Raw genomic sequence first — 24,958 nt, 5'->3', positions numbered from 1 at the left:
CCTAAAGAGGGGAAGGGGAGATGGTGTCCCAAAGCAAGAGACAAAGAAAGACTCTCAAAGGCACAGACTCTCTCTTTGGAGAAAACTCTTTTTTGGGGACTCTCTTAATCACATCCCAAGCAAAGAGTCTGACGCAATACAGGGATTCCTGGCTATACATATACATAAAGAGAGCAGCATAGGGAGAAAAAAAAAACCACCAAACGGATATGGAAATCTTCGAAATGCTACTACACTCTTCTTGCGCAGCAATGCTTTCAGACGTATTTCATGTTTTGCAACTGTATAATGCTCCAACATCTCCCCTTCCCCTTCTCAGGAGGCTGCGGGGAGCGGTAAGTTCGCTCCTCTGCCTCCTTTTCTCCAAACCCAGAGTCCCCAGCCGCTCCTCATGGCTGGGTTTTGTTGTTGTTTGTGTTTGTTTTGGCCTTGTTTTGTTTTCCCCAAGTTGTGCTGCCGCACCCCGGGCTGCCCTTCAGTTACTAAAAGACCGACTCCCTTCACGCCGCTCGGCGACTCTGCCACCGACCCCGAGGCCGCCCCCAGCACCACCTCCGGGCCTGCGGGCGGCACCCGGCGCCGCCGCCAGCCCCCGCCCTCCCGGGGCGGAGCTCCGCAACCTCCCTGCCCCGGCTGCGGGAGGGCCCCGCCGGCCGCCGCTGTTCCAGGGCGGGAGGCGGCGGGACCGGCGCTGAGCCCCGGCGGGTGGGAGCTGGGACCCGCGGCCGCAGGTGGGGACCGGGGACCCCGGAGGGGAGGCACCTTGCGGGGCTCAGGGTGCGCGTTGCCGGGGCGGGAGGCGCTGAGTCGGCGGGATGTTTCGTTGTTTCTCCGCGGGTTGAAGGCTTTCCGAAGCTGTCCGGCGGGCTGGGAGCTTCCGTGGGAAGGGCTACCAGGCTTTGCAGCGCCCTTGCCGGGTTTTATTCCTCGTCGGTGCCATCCCCTGCCCGGCACCGGTTTAAGGGGGGAGAGCGGCCGCGGAGACGGGGCTGGGGGGCTTCGTCCATCCCTTCCTCCTCTGCCGTCAGGCTGCGGGGTACGGCGGATCGATGAACTCCTCTTGTGCCCGCGGTGGGGGGGAGCACTGCATGTCGTCGTGTTGTTTTTGTTTTTAAATTTCCTAATTGAGGCTCTTACTAACACAGCTTCCCATTGTTGCTGAGCGCTGCTTTTCGTTGAGCTTTGTAAGACCGAAAACAGTTCGGAATGTTAAGTCTGCCAAACACACGGAGACTCGCGGGGTTCACGTAGGGGCGACTGTAATTCCTTCTCTCTCCCTTCCAGGTACTTTACAGCAAGAAAAAAAAAAAATAATAAAATGAATGTTTTCCCACCATGTCTCTCCATGCAGTAGCTCTCGCCAGCTACAGCGCAACAGAAGTCTTCAAACCCCCCCGCTCTAAAAAGGTAAGGGAGGCATCTAAATGTTAGCTGGGAGGGGGCTTCTCCCCCCTCCTCCCCCCCAAAAAAAATTAGCTTTTAAGTGCCAGTGTTTGTGGTAAATACTTTATTTTTAACTGCTGACGGTTTCGTTACAGAGTTAATTTTGGAAATAACAGCCCTAGTATTGAGGCGGGGGGTGGTGGTGTAAAAGGCTGACTCATTTACGCTGTGAAAGATACCAAACTGACAGTGGTTTGTGTTGGTTGTGGCAGTGTGTTGTGGTACTCTTCATATACCTCTGATCTCATATTTCCTTATAAGTGGTCTTTAACTGCGGCTTTTTTTCCTTCCACGGGTGATAGTTGGATACTACAGGAGTCTTTTCCCAATCAGTGATCTAATTGAAATTGTAATGTCTTTAAAGTAAACGTAAATCTTTTTTCGAATTCTCAGAAGGCCGGTATCTTCTGATAAGATCTAAGAGGTGGGAGGGTTGTTTAGAAAAAGATAAAATCTTAAAACTTTGAACTCTTTACGCTTACTGATGAAGTACATGCGTTCACCTTGGCGTCAGGCACTTGTGATGCTTGCATCCTAAGAGGCAGAGTCTGTTAATTGTGATATTAAAACCATTTTTAAAAAAATAAATGTAACTAATAAATAATGAGTCCTGTAAGAACTACTTTATCCAGTAATATTGACAATATGTTATTTAATGTGTAGAAAATCTGCCTACATGACAGTTTCTATAAATTAAAGCAAAGGGAGGGGGGAAAAAAAGCACTATCAGATACTGAAAAGAATATTTTTCGAAGCACTGGCATAATCAAACACTAAATATTTGAAATTCAGCATACTGTTTTTGGCCCGAAATGCTATTCTTCAGTTAAAAGCGAAATTCTTTGTGGGCTTTAATTTCTTCTGCTTTCCATGAGTCCGAAGGGTATCTGGGCTAGATCTGCTCTCTGAGTCACCTTCCTCTCCCACGGGACCGTGTGGGGAACGTAGAGGTCAACACAGGGTGGCAGAGGACAGCATGCCTTTGAACTCCCCCCCTCTTTGTATGGGCTCGCAGGGTGCTGGGGAAGGCGAGAGGCATCCTGGGGATGCTGCTGTGTGGAGACACCTCGCTGATGCCTGTGAGTGGGGAGAAGCCACGAGGTGCACCTTGATTAAGTGCCTTTTAACAATGTGCCCATCAGAGCAGTGCACCCCTCTGCTTTCCTTGGTTTCTGTGATGTGCTCTGCAGGTCCGTGGCATACTTGAGGCAGTGGAGAGGGGAGCAGGAGGCGAATGTGTGTGATCCTCACGAGTAATTTGTGAGCTTGGGGAGGAGACCCGTTGCTTTGCGGTCCCGAGTGCATCGTACTCCCTTGTTGGAATTAGCCCATTGGTATCTGCCCTAAACTGCTTGCCCTGGCTTGACAATATGGTGAATCTGGCTTTGGGGTTCGAAATGCCAAATCGGAAGCGTCATGACTGCACAAAGCGAAATGCTGGTCTGGTATAAACCTGCTCAGTCAGTTCAAATGCGTTCCAAATTTTTGTCAGCTTGTACCGGCAGGCTGTATGCCAGGTCAAGTATTATCTATTTGTGTCACTTCTTGCTTTATGCTGGGCCTGCCACATTGCTGATGTGAACCACATGTACTGTGTTCTATCAAATTAGGCAAATTAGGTGATTATGTGACCACGCTTGTTCCCAGTCGATATGGCTGGGAGATGAAGCAGCAGGTGCATCAGGTGCTTGTGGAGTTGGGGCCTCGTAGATTTAACTCATACGTCTAAACAGGTCTGTGCTTCCAGCTGTATTGATGGTTTCTTGAATTCTTTTCTGCTTCATTGCTGTTGTTTTGCAGATATATAGACATTCAGCATTTTGTCTCCCATGTGCCTTGTGCACATGTTTAATTCTCTGTTTAATTAAAAGAGTTTCTTTTGGTCACCTGCCTTCTGGAGTGAAATGCAAGGTGCAGAGTCGAGATGCCAGTGCTTTTCAGATGGCGCATGCTTCTGGGGACGTTTTCAGACAACCAGAAGAAATATAGGCAGTGGTTAGGTGACTGTCGGCAGGCCTTAGCATGCTGTTCTTCCTGCTGGGATGCCTGTGAGACTGGGGGTATCATTACCAGAGTACTGTTGTCTTATAACGAAATTGTCTGCCTGTGTGTTCTTGTTCTCTAGTTAAGCCACGAAAGCCTAAAGGTGGCTTTCACTGAGTCAGCGTATTCTTCAAATCCCTCAGCGAGGATTAGCTGCCTTGCTCCGACACCTCAAATCTCCGTTCTCTCAGGTATGCCAATTTGTTCTGAACCGCCTCCCTCTGGGGCGCTTTGCTGGTGCTTGTAGTGCTCGCAAAAGCTATCGATGTTTGTGTGTGCTAACCAAGTATAGTCTGGTTGGAGGAGGACCCTTGCTTATTGGCTTTGAAGATGGGACAACATCAAAGTGTATTATACAACTTGAAAGTACGGGGGTTTTTTGCCTTTTAAATGGTGGTTCGGCCATTTTAATTATGCTGGCATTTTGAGTGCTCGAGAGTAAAAATCTTGAAGTGTTCAGATGATTCTTGGCAGGTTAACTCCTTGTTCATTCAAGAAATAGTTTCTCGGATTTTAACACATTACCAGAATTACTCACATGAGTATCAGTTGCAAAACTAAACTTGAGATTTTTTTTTTATTTATTTTATTTTATTGGAACTAACCTGTTTCTGGTAGGTGCTTAAAATGTGGGTGTTGGTTTGTTTGTTTTTTTTTATTTGGTTGTTTTCTTTTTTTTTTAAGCTTGGCAGAGCAGAAGCATGAGTTAAGTTTTTAAAACTTCTCCTTTTTTCTCTTACAATCCACTAAGAACAAGTATTTAGCAGAGTAAGTCAGTATGGTTGTATGATTAGTGCTAGAGATGCTCCGTGGTGGCGGCGTAGCGGAGACGACGAAGGAGAGGGGATGGAAGGAGCATCGGGATGGGCTTTGCAATAGGAGAGCAGAACAGAATTGTTGGAGACAGGAAGGCTAAATGTTCTGCCTTCCACAGAAAAGCTGCTGTTTTCAGTCCAGGTTAAGCTATTCCTGTACAATTAAAATGTCAGTAGTTGCCAAAATTGCCTTTTTTTTTTTTTTTTCCTTGAAAAGATTGAAATATGTTTGTTTGAAAGTCAGATAGCTTTTATTTTCCCATTCCTGCCCTTACACTGCCATAGCTGGACATGTTGGCAAGGTAGTTTTTTTTCAAGTGCAGCCAGTAAAACGTTCGGTTTTGCTGCTAGGTCTGCAAGAGCTTTTTCCTGGCAGATAGCCGGTCCCAATCACTGATCAACTTTTCAGCTAATTTTGACCTGGCTTTACTAGGACAGCATCGCTAGCAGCTCTTGCTGCATAGCACATATATGTGGTGTTCTTAATTTTTTCAGCTTTCTCTTGGTGAGGACTGCTCTTTGTATAGACTTGCTTTTCCAAAGTACGTAGGAGTTTTTGTTTTTGTTTAGATCCCTTCATTAGTAAGCTTTCTTATCTTGCAGTTTGAGTGCATTCTGGCTTCCAGGTGAGTGGCTTGTGGAGAGGTTTACTGTTTTCTGTTGAGATACGTCCAAGGAGAGCAACCTCTGGGCAAAGTCTGCAAGACTTGCTGCTTTTTTCACCAGCCGTGTTTAACATTCCTCGTGGTCCTAACTAAATGTTCTTTGCCCTGGAAATGAATCTTCTTGATTGTATCTATTCTTAGAATTTTACGACTGACTTATCTTCCCCAAAGGAGACAGTTGTTAACTTCATTGTTGTGATGTGGTTGATAGTTTCTTCTTGAACACAGACTTTGTGTCTAGTCTCGCCATGGCTTAGGTGATGGCAGTTCCTGTGAGGCTTTTTGTTCAAGGTACAGGATTTCAGTTTAGTCTCAAATAGCTACTCGTTGCAGGGCACGCTTCTACATCCCGCTGATGTTGCCATATTTACCACTAAGGGCAGTTTTTCCATTTTCTATTGAACTTCAGTCTTGCAGTAAATCACATAGGACCTTGGCAGGTAGTGCTTTTGATTCCTTCAGAGGCATTATAATGAACTCGCTGTGACGGAGTTAATTTCCTTTACGGGTTCACATAAATGTTGCCACCCTATGAATAATGGATTGAAGGTTACTTTAGCCTCTTCCACATGAGGAGGGGTGTCTGACTGAACTGAAACACGCAAACATGTGACCTTTTGTTACTAAGTGTATATATATTTTTTTTTTTTTCTTCCTGCTGTATTGATGCTCCACGTGACCTGTTTTACTGGCAATAGAACCAGTACCTGGTAACCGTACCTCATCCAGTTTTATAGAACAATGATGTTTGCAAGCACGCTGACAATCAGTTACCATTAAAGTTTTAACTAATTGTGTTTGGCTAGCAGCAGCATACTTTACTGTTGGTTTATCACCTAGCCTTATCAACGGCAGAAATGCTTCCTGACTGCAGAAAGCAAGAGCTTCCTTGCAGGAAGAGGCAGCAGAGCGCAGTGTGTGAATTCACTTCTTCCCTTTCTTCTCGCACTGGTTAAAAATAATGTGCATTTTATTCATGTTGTAAATTAAAACTTTAAATTTATTTTTTTTAGGATTGTTTCCTAACCTCTTGGTTTCTTCCCTTTTCTGAACAGACGAATACTCAAGGCCAGCAGTGATTGGACATGCCAGAAGTTTTGGATCGTACCCGGACAGTGCTGAAGCTATCAAAGACATTCTCATGTCTGTTTTAAATGCATCTGGTTTGAAGCCCTCTTCGGTGCCTGAGCAGACCACAATGCAGGGAGCTGAGCATCTGGACAGTGACATGGAACGGTGGGAAGAAAGCAGCGACCCTGGGGATAGCCATGATGACAGTGACAGCGATTCTTCACATCACAACGCTGCCTCTACACAGACAGACATTCGGTTTACAAGGCACCGGGCGTGTTGGGACAACACACGCTGTGATTTCTCTAAACCTTCGTCGGATACTTTCTTTTGTCCCCATTACTCTGATGGGGATCCTGCTGCTTCTTCCTTGAATGGTTTCACTCTTTCGGACGGGTCCCCTCTGAAGCGGGACTGCTTTACCCAGGTGACATTAACAGGAGGCACCGTCACATCAGCTATTGTGCATTCTGGAAAAGAATGCTGTACCTCCCCCGAACGAGACTTGACTTTCGCAAGGTTTCTTCCTGATTCAGCTGTTGGTAAGCCAGCAGATCTCTTGAAATACCCTGATGCTTTGGAGCCTGCGCCCATCGGCAACAGCGACAGCAATTCTCCCAGTGGACTTTCCCAGTCAGAGCCAGTCAATCAAACAGGTAACTTTGCAGGTCTGGTTTGTTGGTTTTTTTGTTTGTTTGTTTTGGTTTTTGTTTGTTTTTTTGTTTGTTTATTTTTTTTTTAAGATTTTGGTGCTAGGAAAGACAACTGTAATTCAACTGGGCCTTCTTTATAGTGATTGTGAATCAGACAAATGCTGTCATTCAAAATAGGAGAGAGGGGAGGAAGAGAAAGCTTAAAAACGAAGGGGAACCAGAGGGTTGAACTTGTGAAACGGGAGACACTCGTACTTGCAGTAGTCATCTGTCTCGTGATGCAGAAATGCTTCTGTAATATGCAGCCACTGGTAAAATGTAAAAATCGCTGAGCTGTGAGCAGTGTAGAACATCCACTAGATGAGGCTTCTACCATCTTTCTCTTGTCTTCACCATTACCCTTCTCCTGAAAGTGGATAGCGTGGATCTGGGCGTTTGGTAGTGATTCGTTGGTGCGTGTGGGCTCCCTGGGGTGACACCTTGTGTTTGACGTGAGCTGGAGTAGAGGGAGCCCTTTGATTCCAGGAATTTGGAGGTGCAGCATTAATATCCACTCTCGTTATGACTTGAACTGGCTTGTGTCGGAGCCAGGACTATTCTTCCTCTTCCCCTTTCCAAGTGCACCCGCAGTCTCAGAGACACATAGATCCCGATCTGCATCAGATGGGGCTTTTTACCCCTTGGCAGTTTCTGACTGTATGGATGCCTGACATGTTGTCACCCCCAAGGTGGCTATTGGAGCAGCTGACCTTGGGCCTGCCCATGCCTCCATGAGGTGCACTGGCCTCCCTGAACAACCCCCTCATGTTTAATACCCAACATTGATACGAACAGCCTTTGCTATGGCGAGATTAAGCATGTTTATTTTACTTATAAAGGGTGTTAGCAGTATCTAGAGGTTTATTCTTACTAGATACTGAGCCCTGGAAAGATGGTGCGACTGAGGCCTGATTTTTCTACTGGAAAGGCAGCAAACGTCAGGGAGCACTCAGCCTGCCTTTGTATTATAAATAACAATGACAAAGGCTAATTTTTTTAAAAAATATATTTTTTTTTTTTTTTTCTTCTTCCTTTGGTCAATAGTAGTCCTAGTGGTGACACTCTTGAGCACCACTTCTAAGCTCTGATCCTTCACCCAGAGCTCCTCCAAGGCCTCAAGCCAGCAGAGGGATCTCAAATGGGCACGTGTTATTGAAGGACTGAGAGCTTTTAAACAGTAATAACTCTGTCATCTGGGGTAGGATGTTGTCAACAGTTAGTATGGCGACAATTATGGTTGTTTCCTTCTGCTGGGTGTTTTGTTTTGTTTTAAGAGGTGCCCGTCATGGAGAAGGAAACCACACCTGGCGGCTGGGGCTGGTCACGCAGGTTGGGTAGCCGTGTCTGGAAAACACAGTCCAGGCTCTGGCTGTCAGCAGGGACCACGAGGCACGTGTCTTAAGAACAAATAAATCGTGTGTGACTCAGTCTTCTGGCATGAGTGGGATGTGCCACAAGTTTGCGTTGGGTCAGTAACGCTGATGGATCTCCAGAAAGCAAACGGAGGAACAGGGCAGCCAGGGGGCTGAAGATCATCCTTGATTTTACTAACACATACCCCACATGGCAGCCAGGATCCTGTTAGACGCTGTGCAACGTGGTGGGCTCTGTCTGCATTAGACTTTGGTCTGTTCTGTACATAGTGAAAATTCCTGTGTTTATTTCATTGTTCCTTGTGGCTCGTTCCATTTAACTCGCCACTGGGTAGAGGCTGGGGCAGGGGGAGTGAGGTCGCGTTCTCCCCTGCCTTGTGCAGGACTGCGAGGATGGGAAAAGCAAATGGCAAATTGGAAAGAAAAAAAAAAAATGCCCAATTTGAAGGCAGGAATTACAGCAGAGCATCTCCTGACTTGCCGTCCTGTCCATTGCTATCTCAGAGGTGGTGGTGGTTTCTCACTTTCGTTTCTCACAGGAGAATTGGTAAGGGACGCACAAGGTGAAAGAAAAATGACGAAAGGTGTCTTAAATCAGAATAAACAAACTTTTTCAATTGGATTTTCTGCTGGTCCTCCTGTTAGGTCTTCTTCATTCTTTTAACAGCCTCCTGCAACCTTCTGAAAAGGCTGTGTCATTGCTAATGAAGAACCTGTGACTGAATTTGGTGTTTTCTGGGGACTTTGTTGTGGCTGGTGTGTCACTGGCAGTCCAGAGGGCTTGTTCTTTTTTTTTTTTTTTTTTAACCTATATGTGCATCAAGGTCACTTCCTTCTGTGGCCCTTGAGGGCTCTTTCCCTAGCCCCAACAGCCTCCAGGCAACAGTGCTCAGGAGCAGAAGGGCAACCAGATTATTTTTTGTGTCAGCCTCAGAGTTGCGTCCCATTGCTGGGTGCTCCCTGTGCTTCCTTCCCCATACTCCTTCCCACATTTCATTCTTTTTGCTTAAAAATGCAAGTGGGATGCAAGAGGTAAGCAAAAGAGAAAGCTCCCATTAGACTTCAAAATTATATTTAAGGGGAATTGCATCTTATATTGTAACGGAATAATTTTCCCATTTCCTTACTTCTGCTTATTATTTTTAGTTGAGAATAATGTTTATCTTAACTGATGAGAATGTAGGCTTTTATCAAGCTGTAGAGCCTTTAGCACTTACCTGTACTCCCCACACACTGCTTTTCCAGTAAAATGAATCATCAAATAGGCATGAAAATAACCTAATTAGGTGATTAAATCTGTTTTGAAAGGTCAGATTGTCAGCCTTTTCATTTGTCCTCCATGGTATACACAATGGAGGTATTATTAATTCCTGTACAAAACCACTACATCTGTGTCACTGTGCTTGAGCACAGGATTGACTTCGCAGCCTGATATCACCAATGCTCAGGGCAGTGTAACATAGTTTCTATAAATAAGGCAACTTATTTATAGATAATAAATAATCTAAATAAATAATCTAAACCAGGCCTGAGAGTCAGTGCCCTTTAGTTGGAGAAAAAGTTTTCATAAATTATATTTTGTGGGACCTCTTTATCCTTTCTGCGACTTTTAAACAAATTTAGTAGTAGTGCCAATTTATTTTTTTTTTTCCACAAAGAGCCTTTGATTAAGCCGTGTTATCTGCAGCAACTTTAAATGGCATGTGTGGTGGTAGCATTTAGATATGGTCTAGTTTATCCTGTAAACATCAGCACTGTAAAACAGAAATTGCTTGTTTGTAAGGTCAAAGAAGAGGTAGTAAACAAACACCAGTCAGTGTTAGAAAACCAGGAGTCGTTTCCTTTCATATCTCGTTAGTGTGTACATCCATAGACATTATATATAATCTTTGTCATCCTTGCAGCAAACTTCTTGTAGCGGTGGTTGTGGATGCTTTGAAAACAAAACATAAGGGCACGATCTCACATGTTCAATTCTCTGGGGAAGAAAATTGTGACACTCTCTCTCTATATATATTTATTTATGCGTAAAAAGCAATCCAGGGTACGTCCATAGACAAAACCAGATGTGTGCTCTGCTGCTTACTGTAAAGTTCTTAATGGGAAAAAGAGATGAATTTTTGTTTCGCATGCTCATCATACTCAGCAGCGAATGCCAGGAAAACAAAACTGCGATTGTGGGAAGCAGGGAGTACTGTGGCTAATGTGTCTGCCCCAGATGTACATATCACCATGCAGTAGGGATTGTATTTGGAAACAGGAGGGAGATTTCCTCGAGATATGGAACCATAATGGCAACGTTCTTTTTCCAAACTTGCTGTAGTCACACAATATCAGCAGTGATTCAGGAAATCTTTTACGGCTGTTGCATCTCTCTGCGTGCCCAGACAGCAGTGAGATTTCTTCTTCTTCCAGCTATCATGACTGAGCAGAGAGCAGCGTTAGCCGGCTGTGTTGCGAACTGCAGAGCATCGCTTGAATGCCGGCCTGAGGTCCTCACCACGGTTGTCCCCAGCGGCTCAGGCTGTAGCTGGGAGAGGGCTAGTGTTGGGAGCACACAAGTGCTGTCACCAGGTGGCATTTTAAACTCTGTTTCCCTGGTAGTCGATACTTATGCTTCAGGTAGTTCAAATACCATCCTGTTCCTCATTTATCTCCCCTTAACTTCTACCACAACCTTCAGCCTCAATGGTGGTCGGTTTTGGGAAAGAAAGTTTGCTTTCCTTTCTGGAAATCACCCTGCACACATCCCAGGCGCTGCAGAGAAAGAAATAACTAATTAAAGTTCTTGTTATACCCGTAGGTTCTACTTCTCCTTTGAACATAAGTGCTATACCCTTGAATCGTTCATTGCAGGACATCTGCATACTTCCAGAAGATGTGGAGAAGGTGAGGACAACAAAGACTACTGTCATAACGTCTTTTCCATTTTATAGTGCAGAAACCAAATGACAGGAGGTGTTTCTCAATAACAGAACTTTCTGACAGATGGACTAATCTTTACAAATACTGTATTTTCCCTCTTCTTCCCCTTTCTGCGTGAACCTACAAACCTAAAATGCCTATTTGTTAATTTATTTTTACTCTTAATCCATTAACTAAATATTTAAATTCTTTTAAAATAATGGGAACATTTTAGAACACTATACACTTCCGCTTTTTATTCCATCATTTTTTTCCACACATTCCTCGAGAGCAAACTTTATGATTATTATAGTCACCTTAAAGTTCTGTTAGAATATGTTACATAGAATTTGGTGCAGCCACATGCATATGGGTGGTATTTACCTCATTTTTTTACTATCAGGAGATAGGGAGAGGTTGGGGTTTTTTGTGTGTGCTTATGATGAGCGCGTGAGACTGCTGTAAAAGAATTACAGTATGAATGACAAGCACAGTAGCTGTGACATCTGCAGTAATTTAAGCAGTTTCTTGTGGTTTCTAATTTGTATAAGGTGCCCAAATGGTCTTAGATGTTTTGCCAGATAGGCAGCCCGTTTGATCTTATAAACAGAGATAAAGATAAGAAGATAATGCTGTCATACATAACTCTGTTTGCTAAATGTTAATCTTCTCTAACAATTGGAAAAGAGGGGTTAATGTTATAATTAGTTATTGCAATGGATAGGATTTAATACAAAAGAGCTTTAAAAATGTGCCTAGAAAAGGAGAGGATTTTTTTTGCTGCACCGTGGATATGCACGTGGTCCCATGTCCTGGGCCCAAGAGGTGATCATCTTTGTGCACAGCACTGGTTTTACTGGAGTGGCAAGTTCTGCATTTGATTTGAAGCTCTCAGTGGCCCTAAGGTGCATTTAAAAAAAAAACAAACAAAAAAACCAAACAACAAACAAACAAAAAACACAACAAAATAAAACCAAAAAACCCTCCCCCCAACAAACTCCACGCAGTGAATCTCACACCAAAAACCAACAAACTTGTCAACTAGCTTTTCATGTTGCTTTTTGTGAAAGGTGTTTCAGAAAGCAGATGATGTTTCTCCATCTGTAATGTGGGAACCAAACCCAAAGTAATTTGCTTTCAGTCACCAGGAGACCAGTGAGTAGAGACCTGGATTAGAAACCACAGTCTGAGAAACCACAGCCTGAGAACTGTTGAGTGAGACTGGATCGCATCAGCTGCTACTTCTGTGCAGATGATTGAGGGCTGATGTTGATTACAGGTTAAAAGATATCAAGAGCTCAGTCCATTATGAGTGAGGCTGCCTTTAAAAAAACAAACAAAAAAAACCCAGACAAAAATACCCCACAAATAAACAAAACCTCCAAATCCAACACGCGTTTAGGTTGTGAAATAATCTTTTTGAAATTTAGGAGACTGAAAACTAAGGTGCGTGTAGTGTCAGCAAGTCTGAGAGTTGTAGTTGTGTGCCAGGAAGGAGACACGGGCCAGATGATCTGGAGGGACTTTCCACTGCTGTGAGTGGGAGGGGAAATGAGAAAGTTGGTGTGTCACAGCTGAGTTGGGACTGCTTCTTAGGGTGATGGACCAGAGCTGAAAGCTGATAGTCGTGCTGAGTACAGGAGCGTCTATATCCTGTTCCATCTTTTTGCAGTGCAGCTCTCCAATACGCTCATAACTGCTTTTATCAGCAGGATATGCCGATATGCTGAGCTCTGCCACTACCTTGGAGTTAAGCAATGCCCCGCAGATTTTTCGAATCTTCAAAGTAGGAGATGTCCTCTTTATCTTCCAAAAGGAAAAAGGCTGTTTAATTCTTTCCTTTGCTGATGGTGTGTCTTGAAGTTCACTGAAAGTTGTCTCTGGAGAAATGGTGCAGCAAGCAAGTGATGCTAATCAGCGTTAGAAAAGAGATAAAAGTCTCTTTAAACACCCACAGGGACTTGTGGGTTCTCTCTAATGTTGAGATTAATCTCTTCTAAATGCATTTGGCTGTGGACAATAGGAAAGCAGTGATGTCTGTTGTGGTCCTTAAGATTTAGCTATTTCTAAATGCTGATGTCTGTCTTCATGCTTCCCATACAGGTTGTAGGGGATGTCATGAATACTGACATTGAGTGGTACAGTTTTCTGAGCATAAGCCACTTCTTATAAAGCATTACTTATTCTGCACTCAGAAACTCTAGCCTTGGGTGTTTTTTTAGACGGAGTTTTAGTTAGCTTTGCACACTGTAAATGCGTGCAGTTGAGAGTATCCTGGGCATCTCTGGGTTTCCATCCACGCACCTATCTCTCCATGATGCATCCGCTTTTGAGCTGAGCCGGGTCTGGGAAGTTGTGCATTTGGGACTGGTGGGATGCTCTATTAGACCACAGGAAGCAAGGGATACAGCAGTGACATTGGGGCAGGGAGCCCCAGGTTTATCTGGATGTCTCAGTGGCTTTACAAATTCTCTTTTCCTGGAGGATGGGTGATCTGTGAAGGCAAGATGGTAAGGGACACTGTGGGGAGCGGTTGTCTGGCAGGGAAATGCTACAGTAAAGCTTTGAAATAGCTACCTTTTATTTAAGGCAATGTGAGCCCCAGGGGAGCTGAATTCCAACTTATCCTTATCACAGACTTCCTGTGCAGCCTTCAGTTGACCATGTAAGCTATCTCATTGTGTGTTCCCTACGTCTCTGCCTTAACTCTTAGCACATGAAAGCATTTTACCACCTTCTGTACCACCCACCACCAGTCCCTTCAAAACCTGCCTCTTCTGGCCCCATCCATGTTAGCATGTGTTCAAAACTGCTTGCAGACACTGATTTCAAATTAAATCCTGTTAAATAGGTTACATGGATTCACAGTTGCATGCTAAATAATGCAGTGTAACTAGAAGACTACATCCCTAAAATGCATACATATTCGTCAATTAGGCATGTAATAAACTTCTTATCTAATAGATGGGTAAGATAAAAGTAAATTGTATGTTTCAGTCAAGGGTGAGGCAATTATCTGGGCAGTTGCCTTTTGCGTGTTATTTCTAAATTGCCCTTGGGGTGTTTTTTTTGTGTTTAAACGAAAGATGAGATAGTCTTGCATTTTCATTTATTGAGTTGAAAAAGTACAGGGGAAAATTACATATTTCACTTCATTTTAAGTAAATGTCAAATATGCTGTGTACTAATGAGCGTTCCAATCTTGTGTGCAGGAAAACGCACACTTTTTTGTTGCAGATATGATTATAGCATCGCTAGAAAAAATGAAATGTAATATCCTAAGCCAACAGGCAGAGACCTGGGGTGCGGAGGAAGCAAGTGGATCAGATGGCAGCTATCACACTGATTCGGAGTTATCTTCTTACCCTGGAGTGAAGAAGTCTGATTCTTCTGTTGCCTCTTCAGACAGTGGTTATGAAGGCAAGTTACTTAGTCTATAATGCAAACTTTTCTGATAGCCTTTGCTCTTTATTTTTGTGCAGGAAAATACTAAATTAATTTGGGCATTGCTTGGAACGAAATCCTCTGTTACCTTCTTTGAGTCTTTCGAGAGCTGTGTTCCCTGAGGATCGTTATGCCACAAGTGTTCTGCTCCTGGGTCAAGTTCTTCCTTTTGAATGTTCACATCTGTGTTTTATTTATTATAATTAATGGTTGGGGTTTTTTTAAATGAAAAAGAAAACGTAAGCTTGAAGTGCCATATGACAAGCACAACTCTCCACAGTGCGTGCCTGTCGCTGTCTGTTCTCTGTGCTTAAATCCTTTTTTGCAAGATTTGAAGCCTGTCTCTTCCCTTCTGTGCCCTGTCTCTTTCCCTTCTGATCTGCACTGTGCAGATCAGGCCACGTGATTGATTTGAGTGAAACTGCCTAAAGTATTAATGCACGTATAGTTTGAGGCAATAAATGCTCCTGGCACTATAATGCTCGAGTCAGCACATGCATTTTAAAGTAGATTTTAGTCTCTTGAGTAATAAGGTTCTTAGGGATGGAATATAAGTAAAGTCTAAATGACATAACATGTGGGGAAGAACGAATGGTGTGCTTGCAGGTGAGAAGGGGAGACCACTGATAATATTTTGTTTTAGCCTCTAGAAGCTTTTTCCTAAGCAATTGAGGGACATGCTGCATGACAAACTCACAGGAATTGGCTTTGTATGTGTGCGTATATAAGAATAAATAAACTTGCTCTGTAAATACAAGCTGTGTGCTAAGGTTTTGGTAAGAAAATAAAAATATAAATATAACTGCAACTACTGTATAAATGCTGGAAAAGTTTAAGTGGTGCTGTCTTTGTTCTGGACAGGCTGTGCTCTGCTGCCTGTCAGCTCCCCAATGCATCTACCATCCCATCACGAGGTTACCAGATTTCGTTGCCACAGTGACTCAGAGGATGAATATGTAATTATTGGTAAGACTTTGAAATTATAACTGCAGAAACAGCTCTATCTATTCCAACAGCTGAATCTATTGCATTGTTGGGAAAATCTATTGATGTAGTAGATGTTATCGCAGGAGAAATAACACAAGAAAATGGGAGGAGCAATGTATGCATGACTTCTCATTAGAGCACATGCAGAAATACCAGAGTGATGCAGGATTCTACAACAAAATACGTTTTCTGGTTTGAGGGACTGAAATTATGTTTAAGGATTAAACCCAATGAATGCCGGTGTGCAAAGTGTGAAACTGGCACAGCCTTGGCCAACTGTAGCAGCATCGTTTGAGAGAATTTAGGAGGTGATCATTTCCTAATTAAAGACATTGATTAGATTTTAGATAGCCCTCCCTCTAGTCTCAGGACTAGAGCAGACTGTCCCCTTAGACTCAGCAGTGCTCTGCTTGTCTTCAGGACATCCTTAGTTTCTTTGGTTACTTTCTGGTTTTCACATATACAGAAATAGAAACACATATAAGTAGCCTGAGCAACATTCAACGTCTATTTATCTCTTTTCCTGTTAACAAGTACTTTTTTATTGCTTCGTTTGGTTTTAGAGATTCGCTTATTTTTTCACCTCTTCTTTCCCTCATCTAAGAACGAAGAACTAGCTCCCAAAACTTAATTTCTAGTAGCAAGAGTTATTTTCACACGTATGAATGGGGAAGCATTTGTCTTCAGAACAATAGACATGTCCAAAACTAATGCTACCAACGTGAACACGTTGTCTACATAAACATATTTTGTCTATATAAACATAATGAAGAAATGTGTGCTTTAATTCCAATCATCTCACCTGTTACTAACTTGTTTATGGCATTAGCTGGCATGTTTGTGATCGATGTCTCCAAATATCAGCCAGTGTCCGGAAAAAAATAAGGTGCACTCTGTTGGTTCTGTATGTTAATGTTTACGTCTAGTTCCTTCTGGCTGGGCCTGGACTATCACCTTATCCATGAGCCCACCCTTGAAGGGAGGCCGATGGTGGTGGTAGGATGCACTGCTGTTAGGGAGTACTCTTCATCAGCGGATGTCCGAGATCTGTAGAGGAGATTTGTCTCCTTACGCCTGTTTTACAGCCAGGGCTGAGACCATTTCCCATATCCAGCAAGGGTGTTGTAAAGGTGAATATGTTTGAAGCTGACACCGTGGTAGCACAGAAGGTAGATTTAAAACAGTGCTGAGTAACCGAAGCTTGGTTTCTTTGATGCCTTGATAAAATTTTCTCCTTTACCCACAGAACTTGAAGACCTTGAAAGTCTGTCTGTCATCCCAGATGAAAGGTAATTCTTTGTATCTTTACTAGAATAGCCTGGTGGCACTGCCTTTTCTGCTGGACCAGCTTTCTGATGACTCTTCCCGCTGGGGAAAGGTGTGGGAGTGGTAAATATGATCCTCCCAGAGAAGGGGAAGGAATGCTGCGTGACAGCAAATGTCTGTGGCACTTGGCTCGGCAGAACATTTCATTGGTCCTGGAGTCTTGCTGGAGGGTGGCGGCTGTGGCTCTGCGAGGACCTGGGTGTATCAAAGCAAGGGGATAGGAATGAAGGGATGGGAGAAAACTTTTCAGGGATGCAGAAGAGACAGCGGAGCTGCTGATGACGTGCTGCTATTTTGTCACTGTCTGTATTGCTTAACTTTCAGATCATCATTTGAACCCGGCAGCAATTCTGCTGAAGCAACAGCCCAGGAGTTGTGCAGAGCTTTCAGAAAACACTGGTTGCCAACAGACTCTGCAGTCCAACTGTCTGGTTGCCTGAGCTCATCTAAGCAGAGAGTGAGTCTGAGCTGAAAACAGTGGGCTCTTTATTCAGTTCCCCAAATAATCATTGTCTCAGTGCAGCTGCTTCACTCAGGGAAAAGAGGGAAGCTGCATTAAAAAAAAAAAAAAAGAAGAAATACAGACAAGTACTTATAGTTCATTAGTTCACTTTAGATAAATTTTTAGAAATTCTCTTCTCTCTTTAGCAATTTTCTGCACATTTAAGATGTGCAGTTGTGAACAATTAGGGTGTACCTTCCTCTGGGCCCGATATGAGGGAGTTTTAACTGAAGAGGGACTACATGCAAGTGAAAACTGAACTTTAAAATCCTGGACTATAAAGGGAGATATTTCATAGCATTTAACATATGTCCACCTGATGGGCTGTTCATCTTCATGAGTCTGTCTTTCCCAATAGTTGGTGCTGAAAGAAGACATTCCAAGAGAGCTTGAGTCCAGTTTGAATCTGGCTGAAGAAATAAAGATCGTATCCAAATTAAGAGGATCTTCTGGCTGGGCCCCACCGAGATCGCAGATTATATTTAATATTCACCCTTCAGTCAAGTAAGTCTAAGGGATCTGAGTATTGTCATTTAGTGCAGCGTGGGGATTTGTCTAAAACCTCCTGATGGAAGGAGCCTGGGTGATTTAACAGAACCCAAGGTTAGAGCTAGTGCATGGCGCAGCCTTCTGCAGTGTCTCACCAGCTTTGGTAGAAAGCAGATGGCATCCTTTTCCCTCTATTGGCACGTCCTGATTAACGTGGCACGTGCACTTTTACACGTGATAATACACATACCGTTTGGTGTTACAGTGGCAGCGTGCTTAGCTGGGCTTCTAAAAAATTCATTTTGTGAGACTACCTGGAGAATATTCTTTAAAGTTTCCTCACTCCCTTGCTGATATCTTACGGGTCGTAGGTTTTGAGAAAGGGGGGAGAAAACAGGTCATGTTTGGGGAAACTACTGTCTCACTCTGCATAAAGTGCTGTTAAATGCACACTGGCTCATTCCCTGTGCTGCAGGTCCGGTTGCTTTTTCAGTTGCAGATGTGGATTTCCCCCTCTCCCCTCCCCCTTGATATTGATGCCACCTTAAGAAATGGAAAAGAATTTAATCCTTGCAACAAGCCATATGATGGCATATTCTCCACAGAATAGCTTAGAAGCTCCCACTAAAATAGTCACCCGCATCTCCTTCCAGAACTCCCTCCTTCATGTGGAGGAGCAGGAGTCAGCTTGTAATTTGGACATTTTCACTAGGGCCAGCGTAGCTGTCTTGCACTTTTGGAGAATGTTAACTAAACTGCGTTTTGGGTGCTGGAAGGTGTAACTCTTTGCCTCTGTATGCAGGAGAGATGCAGTGGTGGCTGCCCAAAACTTTACGTGTGTTGGTTGTGGAACCCCGATAGAAAGCAGTAAGTATTACCAAAAGGGGAAAGAACTTAATAAATCCATTACTAGGCTATAATCTTCACCAACACAGGTGTGCCACAATTGTAAAATTACCTGAGTTAGAAAGAAAATATCTTTGTTGGATGTGCCTGCAATAATAAAATGGGCAGTGGGATCTTACCACTGCCTGGAATTTCTCATTGCAGACAGAACACAATACTTGATAGATGTCCTTCTTGTACACAGTAAAAATTCATGACAGTCAACAACAAAACAGGAAAAGCTATTAAAAAATCAGGCTTCCAGGCTGGAAAGTTTTACATCTTCCAATGGTTTCTTTCAGTAATTCTTTCTCTGTGCCAATTTACACATTTCCAAAAGTCTCTTTTTAGAGGCTTTATGGGAAGCTTTATGCAAGCTTATGGAATGTGTGGTTTTGCTTTTTTGGGGTGTCTTTTTAAAACTTTTTTTCTCTAAATCTTGATCACAGAATCCTGCATGTGTTTTATTTGTGATACCCTGTGAGAACTGCTTGAAAGCATGATGATTTATAGGTCTGACAACCAGACCTTATCAAAGAAATCTTTGAAGTGGCTTTCAAGACTTATTCAGGGTCTGCTCACAAAGGAGCAGCGTTTGTGATGGCCATAACAATCTGTGATGGCGCATCAATGTGAGCAAACCTGAGATGCTGAGATAGCTGGGAAAAACCCACAAACCTCTTCATATGAAAAAGTATACGAATGTGTCTCCAAGATGAGCTTGTCTTTCCGTTTGGTGGAAGTATTTTGTTGTGTGTTGTATCTTGTGTCTCTCTTTTTGCGAGGAAAGCAACAATAGTTTCTCGAGGATCTCATGGTGATAAATATAATCAGTTCAGTTTGACAGATGTGGAAAGCTTTCTATTCTAATGCAAAGGACAGACCTTGTGCATGCGTTTACCACAATAAAAAAACTCCCCACTTAAAAATAATAAAAAATACCTTGCCCTTACTCCAGTGGATTGCAGTTATTTAGACAGAACAGGCACACAGACAAGAGGTGTGTCCCATAAATATTAGAAATATTCACAATTTCATTGCTGTCTGCCTGCAGAATATATCAGGAGACTCCGCTACTGTGACTACCTGGGGAAGTACTTCTGTGACTGCTGCCACAGCTATGCCCAGTCTCCCATTCCTGCCCGAATACTTTTGAAGTGGGACTTCAAAAAATACTATGTATGCAACTTCTCCAAACACCTACTGGACAGTGTATGGCAGCACCCAATTTTCAATGTGTCGTGTATTAACAAAGCCCTCTACACAAAAAGTAAAGAAATGGACAGGGTGAGGGTAAGTGTGGCCTGTTTTTATTGGGAATTTGCGGGTTTGAGAAGAGCCCCTTAGGGCAGGTCGTCCATTGCCGTGTGCGTATGTGGGAAGGAGGCAGAGGTGGCTTCTCCGCACTTGGGCTTGTCCCATCCCTGCTGCTGGGACTGGCCCTCTCTCCCCTCAGGTGAAGGGGAGGAGGGAGAAGTCTCCAACCTATGCCAGAGGTCTCATTTCCCTCCTTGTCTTTGGGAGGAGTTTCCTTATCGGTTTCCAGTTTTAGTTCACGGGAGGGAGCTGGGCTCCCGCAGTAAATATTTACCTCTGCTTGGCAATTGGTGGTTGGAAAGCTCCGGAAGTTTTGAACGACTCCTTAATTTTGTGGGCCATTAGAGCAAACACCCTTGGCTCATGTAAGGGCTGCACCTCCTACAGCTTGAGGAAGGGTGCTCTGCCGGAGGTTACAAGTTGCCACGTGCTCCCTTCTCGGCCTGAGGAGACGCTTACTATTTCTTACACAGGTTTGGGTCTGGCATCTTGGTGTGCTGACCTGGAGCCGTTTGTAGCATTAGGAATTACTTCCCTTGTCAGTGAATAAAAGTAGCCTTTGCTTTCCTTGGCCTTCCATGCATTAGAAAATCCATTTGTTTAATTCTGTGCTGAGTGTGAAGTTCTTATTTATAGGTGTGGCTTGCTGTACTGACAAGGGTTGCTGACTCATAGTGGTGTTACTCACTTAAGATTATATAGATGCAATTGCTTTTCATTTAATAATTGTTTTGTTTTTCCCAATCATCTTCTAGGAGGTGCAAGAACAGCTTTTTCATTTAAAAAAGCTTTTGAAAACTTGCAGGTTTGGTGAAAGGTATGGGCCATGATAGTGCATGAAAAATAGCTTATTAAAATGTACCGAAGTTGCTTATAGAGCAGCCCTCTCTAGAGACATTTGAGTGCAGTTTTAAATGAGTTAATATGATCACTAGTGAAAATTCTGATAACAAAACTTTCTTCTATTGCACTGCAAATGTTGATTTATGTGGTGGCTTTCTGTTTCTTGTAACGTACTTAGACATCTGGTTTTAAATGTTGAATGATTCTTGTTGGGTGTATATTTTTTCCTACTCTGCCTCTCTTAGGTTCTCACTCATTCTTAAAAGATCAAAAATACTTAAATATATCTCTGAGATGATTTGTCTTTGAAAAAAAAAATTAAAAAAATTAACAAAAGTGTTCCTTGAGGGTTTAAAGATTTCATCCAGAAATCTGTTACAATGCTTTATTCAGTTTATTTTATAAATATATTCAGGTGAAAGTAGTAATCAAAACTGATAAATACCAAAATATGACCTTGCTTGTTGCTACAAATTACAGATTTTCGGTATTCGCCTCCCAAAACTATGGGCATAATTAGTAGGTAGACATGTGACTGACAAAACCTTCACTGCAGAATTGCTGACCTTTTCAAAAACAGACATAAAGCAAAATAAATTTTAAAAGTAGGTTCTGTTCTCTCTTTGATGTGGACCTCTTATGCATCAGTTATGTGTTGTTCACCAAAATTAGATAGAAACGTATTTTAATGTCAGTCTTCTGGACAGCTACCTGTGATTTCATTATAGAAATAAGAATTAGGATCCTCACTGTACCTTCTACATCAGTGATAATTTAAAAGTAATAACTATATTTTCAGTGTTCATCCACTCAGTACAAGCATAGTTTCACCCAATAGTGACCTACGCAGGATAAAAATCCTCAAAGTTCTCTTTAAAAAAAAAAATCAAAACAAAACCAAAAACAAACAAACAAAACCCCTAGCTTATTGCATTAGATACTGTGTGAGATTTTACTTACTGTTCCTGAGGTGGGAGGGAGCCCTTTACACATTTTTTTTAAGAATTGATGGGGTAACCACGCGTAGCAATGCAAATGCCTGAGGAGTGCACATTTAAAGCAGACATTTTATTCTAAATCCCAAAACCTCCAGTTTTTGTTAATGTGATCTCAAATCGGGAGGGGAGGTAAGATTTAGCATGAACTTGCCTTGTATGATCCCTGGGTGACTAGAGGAGTGAAAGAGGCTTATTCTTCAAATATACTTGAAAAACAGCTTTTTATACCTTGGTTTGTTTTTTCTTTCTCTTTGCAGTGTACTGAAAGAATTTGAACAGGTGCCCAGCCATTTGACAGAGGAGCTGCATCTCTTCTCACTGGATGATCTGGTGAAGATCAAACGAGGGCAGTTACTGCCCCTGCTTAAAGATATTGTGAAGAGCTCCACCTCCCATGTGGATGGTTGTGAGGTAAGGAAAAGCAGGGATTTTAGTGTCCTTGCAGCTGCTAGTGTGAGGAACGCCCCCGCTGAATTTCCCAAATAACTTTTTTTCTTAGATTAAAAGTAAATCAACTCTTTTGCTGTCCTTGTAGCTGTGTCAAGCGAAGGGGTTTATCTGTGAATTCTGTCAGAGCGCAGATCTGCTCTTTCCACATCAGATTGCCAAATGCAAAAGGTGCACAGGTATGTTCCAAACCAAACATTTTTCTTTCTTCCTTGGGGGGGGTGTTGGTGTGTAAAACCATTCAGGCTTATTTTAGGAAAATATTGAGAACTTGCTACACGGAAAGCCTGTGTATTTGAAAACCTGCACGTGTATTTGAAAACCATAGTTAGCATGTATCTTTGAAAAACAGGCTGTGGCAGCCGTCTTTCATCAGTGAATTCAGAAAGCAAAGCCAGGGACTTATCTGAACATAATTATGGCTGTAGGGCGAGGCTATTTCTTGGGTCTACACATAAGAGAGAGCCTGGGACAGTGCTATACAGCTTGCTGTATCAGATGTTGCTGACATTCATTGTAAATCTTGAAAATCTTACCAAAATGTTTAGTCACAGTTATTACAGCGGTGGTTGTTGTCCCAGCCTTGCGCTGCTTCTGTTTACTTTTATACTTGGGTGAACTGGATGGAACATCCTTCAAGGAACGCAGCTATTCATTCATTTTTTTTCATTTGTTTTTTTTCCCCGAATGCTAAACTGCTTGTATGTATAAACAGAGTGCAAAACATGCTTTCACAAAGCATGCTTCAAATCTGGAGGCTGCCCCAAATGTCTGCGGATCGCAGCTCGGAGGACGCTTTCAGAAACTCCATCACTGGTGCCTCTGTGAAATTGGATTCCTCTGCTGATTTCAGAAGATGCTCAGTGCCAAATCTTCAGGTGCCTGCCTTAAGAACTAAATAATGTTGTTTTAGACATTACTATTTTTAATGCGTGTCTCCTTTATGGGGGGGTTAAAAAAAAAAAAAAAAAGAAAAAAAAAAAAGAAAAACAAAAGAAAAAAAACAACTTTAATATCGTTGTTGAAAACCTCACCCTAAAGGAGTTTCATCTTGACTGGGGACAGAATGACTGAATGTTGGTGCTGTGAGCAGCCTTTTGTTTTGTCCTTGTATGTAAGACTTTTAATATTATATTTTTCAATATAAAAATCTATCTTCTCTGTAATTCTGCAAATAATGTATAGATAGTAAATGACTGTTGGAAATCCTTGCCTGTGTGTCAGATTTTGTAAAACCATTTTTTGTTTTTATTTGTGCCACATGAAGCACCAATGAACAGAGAAAACCCAGAAGTTGAAAGCACATACCAAAGTTCTGATATCTCCAATGGGGTGCTCTTAATATTTTGGACTTGTTTGTTCTCATTTTGTGCTTTATTCTTCCTTTCCTCACCTGCTACCTCCAGCTTTCAGCAAGGAGAAAAGCTCAGCTGTGTTGCCAGGGCATCTGTAAGTTCACCACCGTGCTAGTGCCCACAGTACCAGCAAGCTCACTAACTCTTCCACTTAGCTCTTGTGTGTTTGTTTTTTTTTTTTTTTTTTCTTTCCTGTGGCCAAAAACAGCTTAGCTACTTACTGCTCAGAAGCAAGATTATCATCTCTTACTCAGGATCACCAAATGGATACTGACGTAGGGTAAGACGTGGTGAGAAAGAGCCTGCTTATGCAGCTGACTGTATTTAATGTTATGCAAGAGTAAACGCTCATCTGAGTTGGGTGCTCGACTAACTGAATCACGTGAAAGGCCTTGCTGTAGGGATTTTTTCTGCTTAGGAAGGAACTCGCTTGAATAATCCTTCTGTGGGATAACCTGCAAGGCAACTGAATACATCTTTTTCATTATTCATGAATTTAAAAGAGCTGATTTGGTTCCTGGCTGTGCTTTTCCCCTGTGTTCAAGTCTCGCTAACCAGTAGTGGTATGCAGGAGGGAGAGCGTCAGAGAGTGAGTTTCGTGCATCAAGTGTTGATACTTTACGTGCACTCAGTTCAGTCCAGGTCTCCATGGAGCCTGTACACCTTATCCTGAGTAATTATTGCGGTGTACCACAAGGTATGTTGCAGCAAGAGAAGATCCTCAGTGAGTTTGAGTAGCTGCTGGAAAGCAGAAGACTCGAGAAGATCAGCGTGCCTATAATCCAAGTGAAAACTAGTTAAAATGTTCTGCTGCTGAAGCTAAAGTAAGAAGGACCAAGTTGTGAGGTGGCAACAGGTTGATCACGAGTTGGAAGGAATAACAGAGGCTGTTATTTGCTGCTTTTGGCAGGGTGGTGCTCTTCACTGTTAGGTCTGGAGGAGGGTCATACCAAAAACCGCATTTTTATATGCTGGTGTCGGCACAAGATGCCACAGGAATAAGCTGAGGCCGTTCACCCTGAACCTCTTCTCTGGTGAGAAGCAAGCCATGGGTGACTAGACTTGTAGCCACAAGGTGGTGTCGGTAGTGCTGAGGTGAGAGTTTCTTCTTATCAGCTGCTATCCTGGGATAGCATAAAGCAACCATGATAAAACTGAAAGCATGCGCTCTATCTTTCTGTATTTGATGATAAAGTGGCTTAGAAAGGAAGCCTCCTCTAGGTGTCTTTAGGGCGTAGCTGTACTCTTTGAATCAAGTTCTGAGACTCATTAAGCTTCTTAGATCAACACTATGCTTTTCCTGGGCATATCTCTATGCACAAGTACTGAGTTTGATCATTTCTGAGGTTAAACCAGGTA

The 24,958-nt window shown here is 42.9% G+C and overlaps 1 protein-coding gene across 3 annotated transcripts; it reads left to right on the top strand.

Annotated features, from left to right (window-relative positions):
* Positions 1 to 609: 609 nt before the first annotated feature.
* On the top strand, positions 610 to 23,454 carry RUBCNL (rubicon like autophagy enhancer). Of its 3 annotated transcripts, none has more exons than XM_074565460.1 (16): positions 610 to 731; positions 1,285 to 1,407; positions 3,569 to 3,677; positions 6,022 to 6,693; positions 10,906 to 10,991; positions 14,219 to 14,426; positions 15,312 to 15,416; positions 16,684 to 16,726; positions 17,088 to 17,220; positions 17,624 to 17,769; positions 18,557 to 18,621; positions 19,694 to 19,932; positions 20,712 to 20,773; positions 22,055 to 22,208; positions 22,333 to 22,423; positions 22,960 to 23,454. In XM_074565460.1, the coding sequence occupies exons 2-16, from the start codon at positions 1,336 to 1,338 to the stop codon at positions 23,070 to 23,072; spliced, it is 2,298 nt and encodes a 765-aa protein (XP_074421561.1). In that variant the 5' UTR covers positions 610 to 731; positions 1,285 to 1,335; the 3' UTR covers positions 23,073 to 23,454. The 3 variants fall into 3 exon arrangements, with proteins under 3 accessions (XP_074421561.1, XP_074421579.1, XP_074421570.1); XM_074565478.1 differs by lacking the exon at positions 610 to 731 and adding an exon at positions 749 to 777; XM_074565469.1 differs by lacking the exon at positions 610 to 731 and having other exon boundaries at positions 1,196 to 1,407.
* The last annotated feature ends 1,504 nt before the right edge of the window (positions 23,455 to 24,958 follow it).

Source organism: Larus michahellis, chromosome 1 (genome assembly GCF_964199755.1).
Source record: "Larus michahellis chromosome 1, bLarMic1.1, whole genome shotgun sequence".
In the NCBI taxonomy this organism is placed as follows: domain Eukaryota; kingdom Metazoa; phylum Chordata; class Aves; order Charadriiformes; family Laridae; genus Larus; species Larus michahellis.
This window is presented reverse-complemented; position numbering and strand designations above follow the sequence as displayed.